Below are 4975 nucleotides of genomic sequence, written 5' to 3' on the forward strand. Positions count from 1 at the left end.
TTATGGATTAAGACTTTATTTAAGAAAATCCTTTTAGACTGAAGACCACGGCTTGGTGGCAGGACTTATCATGCGTATTTTGTCCGGGTATGGCCACGGGGTGGTGGCATGTTTGCCACAACGTGGTAGCAGATTTTAACCGAGACTGGATTGAGTGGCCACGATGTGGGTGTCAACTGGATGACTTTAACCAGGATTTGACCAAGTTGGACTTAAGGGTTTTTTGGTTATTTTGAGTTATAGTTGAGATTTATCAGTATTGTTGTTTAGATGACTGGTGGAGCTGATATTCGGAGCAGTATCCTATCCAGCTATCCGTTCAGACTGAAAGTTGAGTTTTCTTCACTGTACTCATGGGTCGAAGGTACCAATTCCGACCCACTAGGTTATGTATCCTAGTATAGAGGATGTTGCTTTGTTGTAGTGATCTGTTATATCTGTGTCCTGGTATATAGGATGTTGCTATGCGGTAGTGATCTATAGATCTGCCTGTTTGTCTGACTGGTTATATGATTCTATTTTTGCTGGATACACGTCATCTGTTATGTATATGTAGACATGGTATGGTTAGGTTGGAGCAATCCTGCTATGTACGAAAGCCAATAAACCTAGAAGCAAGCCATACATAAGTTGTAGGCCAGTAAGGCAAGCCAGACTTATGTTGTAGGCTCGGGAGCCTTTCTGACATAAGTTGTGGGCCAGTAAGGCAAGCCAGACTTATAATGTGGGCTTGGGAGCAAGCTAAACATGAGTTGTGGGCCGAAAGGCAAGCCAGACTCATGTTGTGGGCTTGGAGGTAATCCATTATGTTATCTGTGGACCCAGTATGCATGTTGTTATATGTTTGTACGGTGGTATATTAAGGGAACTCACTAAGTTTTATGCTTACAATTTTAGTTTATTGTTTCAGGTATTTCAGATGATTGGGATAAGATGATGACGTGATCGTACACATCGTTCAAATTTTATGTTATTGGATTCTTGGATACTCTGATTTATAAATTATACTTTTGAAACAATGTTTTTGTAAACAACTATTATCTTGGTATTGTTTCGGAAAAATGGAAATTTTACTTTGATTTTTGGGATGTTACATTTTTGGACGGGTAGAAGGGAAACACACGCTTATTAATCTAATAGGAGTTTCCCCTCACGTGGGCACATGGACTTGGGAGTGAGGTTTTCACTGTGGGGCAGACTGCTTGAAAGCGACCTCATGCAAAGCGACAAAATATGAGAAACCATCCATAGAAAATCTACAAACGTTTATACCTTTCGCGTTTGATACTTTTTGTTTCTTTACATTAAATTGTTATGACATGACAAAGATCTATCGATGTGATTTTTAAAAGAATTAATTTCTTCATAAAAAAAATCAACACAATTTGTTGCACGTTTATCTCTACATCTATGAAAATCTTTTAGTAGTTGCGTTTAGACTTTATTTAACTTCAAAAATTTTGAAAATATCTACATAAAAGTGAGCAATTGATTACAACTATATCTTTTTTTAATAGCGATTAATATTATTTTATACCAACATTAACGTGTGAAATCATGGAGTGAAAGATTTTAATTTTTGGGAGATTCTCCATTGATTCCTCTTATGCTTTCATTTGCATATTGTCAAAAAGATATAACGGTTGTATACTTACCCTATAAATTTTGAATTTTGATATGCATTGGATACACGAATTTTGTAAATGTTATATAATGTGGAGCAGCGGCAAAATAGGTGTAATTCATGATTAGAGACAAACGAATGGACAGCCCCAAACAGTCCATATTTGGACTTCCACGTAACTAACTTTCTACCTCATTTTAATTAATAAGATTTGTTGGGTATGTATTATTAATTTTACCCTTTTTGATTTCAAACACTTGCTTGGAGGTAAGAGATCAAGATTTCTAAAGTCAAATCCTCTCATTGCGAGGGGAGATTTTTATCTTGATAAGAAACAAGTTCCTTGTTGTAAGTTTAACATCAATTAACTCCAAGAAGCATCCATATATACATATATCTTACGTACCCTTGATCAACCCCTTTAAAGGTAACTTCCTCTTAAAATAATTTTTTTGATGCATGGTCGTAGGATTGGATCAAATTAAAAGCTTTTTACATTGTTGTTCCATTTGGTTCATTCTTGGTTAAGGCAAATTATATTAGATTATTGTGGCATGCACAAAGCCTATGCAAATATGAACGCAAGTATAATTCAATTCCTTTACGAAATGCAGCTAGGAATCATATAACATAAGAAAAAACTACCATCATAATATGCCTAATACAGCTAGAGGACGAGGCAATCAAAACGATAAAGATAGCCATCATGCGCATAGTGATAGCATGGAAAGTTCGTCATCATCAAACGCACCTGTCTTAAGACCGCATACAGGTGGAGATGTCCGATGGGAAGCCATCAATTCTATTATTTCAAGAGATCATGATATTGGGCTTAGCCATTTCAAACTATTGAAGAGACTTGGGTATGGAGATATTGGCAGCGTGTATCTTGTAGAACTTAGAGGAACCAACGCCTTCTTTGCCATGAAAGTGATGGACAAAGCTTCGCTAGCTAGTCGGAACAAACTGCTTCGTGCTCAGACGGAAAGAGAGATCCTCGGTCTTCTTGATCATCCCTTTTTGCCGACTCTCTATTCATACTTTGAGACCGATAAGTTTTATTGTTTGGTCATGGAATTCTGCAGCGGAGGTAATCTCCATACTCTTAGACAGAAGCAACCCCACAAGCATTTTACCGAGGAAGCAACTAGGTATCATATCAACATCTGTTTTCCATTATTCATATATAATATGGATGATTGTCTCATCTTTTTCTTTCTTTCTTTCGTTTTTGTTGTTTGAACTTGGATTGGTTCAGGTTTTTTGCATCAGAAATATTGTTGGCACTTGAATACCTGCACATGTTAGGGATTGTGTACAGGGATCTGAAACCAGAAAATGTACTTGTTAGAGATGAAGGTCATATCATGCTCTCTGATTTTGACCTTTCACTCCGTTGTTCTGTTAATCCAACTCTAGTCAAGTCCTCCTCCGTGCATGGAGGCAACCATATTGGGGCCAATGGTGGCAGTGGAGGCGGAGGTGGTGGAAGTGGTCATGTGGTGGAAGACGACAGCGTGGTGCAGAGTAGCAATCAAGCAATGAACTTTTTTCCAAGGATCCTACCTTCAAAGAAGAATCGCAAAGCGAAATCAGATTTTGGGCTCTTTGTTGGAGGTTCCCTTCCGGAGCTAATGGCAGAGCCAACTAACGTGAGGTCAATGTCGTTTGTGGGAACCCATGAATACCTAGCGCCGGAGATCATACGAGGTGAAGGTCATGGGAGCGCAGTGGATTGGTGGACATTTGGCATATTCTTGTATGAGCTATTGCATGGAACAACACCATTCAAAGGACAAGGGAATCGAGCCACACTGTTTAACGTAGTTGGACAACCGTTAAGATTTCCAGAAAATCCCCATATCAGCCATATGGCTCGGGATCTGATAAAGGGTCTGTTAGTAAAGGAGCCACAAAAGAGAATCGCGTATAGGAGAGGTGCAACGGAGATTAAACAACATCCATTCTTCGAGGGTGTGAATTGGGCACTCGTAAGGAGTGCACATCCACCGCACATACCAGATCCTGTTGATTTCAGCCAATTTGCTAGCAAGGAGACCGCAGGAAGCCAATCTTCCGACAAGAAAGTGTCAGCTGGAAATGCAGGTGCTAGCACTAAGAGCAGCTCTACTGATCCTTCTTATACTAACTTTGAGTACTTTTAGTATATTCAAGAAATCTCCACCCATCACTTAGTCTTCCATACTAGAATGTACAAAGCTAAGTCCATGTATTGATTGATCAATCCACTAGATGGCAGATACCTAATATATACATACTTACATATGCATTAGCTTTTGTTCCTTTCGGGTTCTACGTGTTTTGAACCTCAATGTACTTTTATTGTGACAATGTCCAAATATCGCTTTCGTGTGATAGTCTAACCTTAATTGCTATGTAAATGCATTAATTTAGACACATGATAACAAGATAGGGGGCTGTTTGGAGTGACAAAAAAGAATTAGGAAATCACACGACTCAAAATTCAAAACCAAAATCATTTTTCATGTTCAAGGTCACAATAAAAGGAACAATTCAAAGGAATGGATAAATTTCGTGTTACCAAACCTAGGTGCAATACTAAAAAAGTTATCAGTTGTAAATAACAATGCTTGACGGACTTGTTTGTCATTTAACGCCACGTCATAAAGAAAAGAGAATATTTGTCAATCATAAATTCACAATGTAATGTATAACATACTATTTTGTGTTTTACAACATATTTAATTTTAATATTTCTTTATAACTTTAAAAATTACGAAAATATTTTGTATGTCATGATTTTACATTATATATATATATATATATATATATATATATATATATATATATATATATATATATATATATATATATATATATAGAGAGAGAGAGAGAGAGAGAGAAAAAAGAGAGATCTTTAAATGTTTGTAACAAGTATTATATGTATTTAAGAACCAATCAAAAAAATAGGAATAACTAAATTATTTATTAAATATTAAAAGGGTGTAACAGTAATCTTGACTATATTTAATTATGATAAAAATAACTTCCATATTTTTTCTTATGTATTCATGGTAAGGAAATTATTCCTAAAAACCTAGTTGTGTAGCCACCGCACAACGACACACACAAACCTCATAAAGAAGTTGATCTTCTTCTCCCTCACAAAGACAATGTTTATTATTTGCGTGTGTGTCACTAGCAACAACAAGAGAATCAAGTCCTTCTTATGTTTTTTTCTTGAATCGAAGTGCAGAAAAGAATTACCAAGAAAAAGACTATCTTTCTTCTATGCGTTTTAGGTTTGCCCTCCACCTCCAACACCCCCCTCTTCCACCTCCAGCACCACCCTCTTCCACGTTTAGTGTT

At 36.8% G+C, this 4975-nt stretch overlaps 1 protein-coding gene across 1 annotated transcript; it reads left to right on the forward strand.

Annotated features, from left to right (window-relative positions):
- The first annotated feature begins 1877 nt into the window (after window positions 1-1877).
- Window positions 1878-3975, forward strand: LOC145072859 (serine/threonine-protein kinase AGC1-7-like). The gene is made up of 3 exons (XM_079019339.1): window positions 1878-2051; window positions 2239-2775; window positions 2883-3975. The coding sequence occupies exons 2-3, from the start codon at window positions 2279-2281 to the stop codon at window positions 3787-3789; spliced, it is 1404 nt and encodes a 467-aa protein (XP_078875465.1). The 5' UTR covers window positions 1878-2051; window positions 2239-2278; the 3' UTR covers window positions 3790-3975.
- Window positions 3976-4975: the final 1000 nt, after the last annotated feature.

This window comes from Lactuca serriola, chromosome 9 (genome assembly GCF_051521515.1).
Source record: "Lactuca serriola cultivar US96UC23 chromosome 9, Lser_US96UC23_V15, whole genome shotgun sequence".
Taxonomy (NCBI): Eukaryota; Viridiplantae; Streptophyta; class Magnoliopsida; order Asterales; family Asteraceae; genus Lactuca; species Lactuca serriola.

What these genes read in the sequence shown, in the direction of transcription:
- LOC145072859 (XM_079019339.1), top strand. Translation starts at nt 2,279, where the DNA reads ATGCCTAATACAGCTAGAGGACGAGGCAATCAAAACGATAAAGATAGC. An exon ending in TTTACCGAGGAAGCAACTAG is followed by an intron (nt 2,776 to 2,882) that starts GTATCATATCAA and finishes GGATTGGTTCAG; the next exon opens with GTTTTTTGCATCAGAAATAT.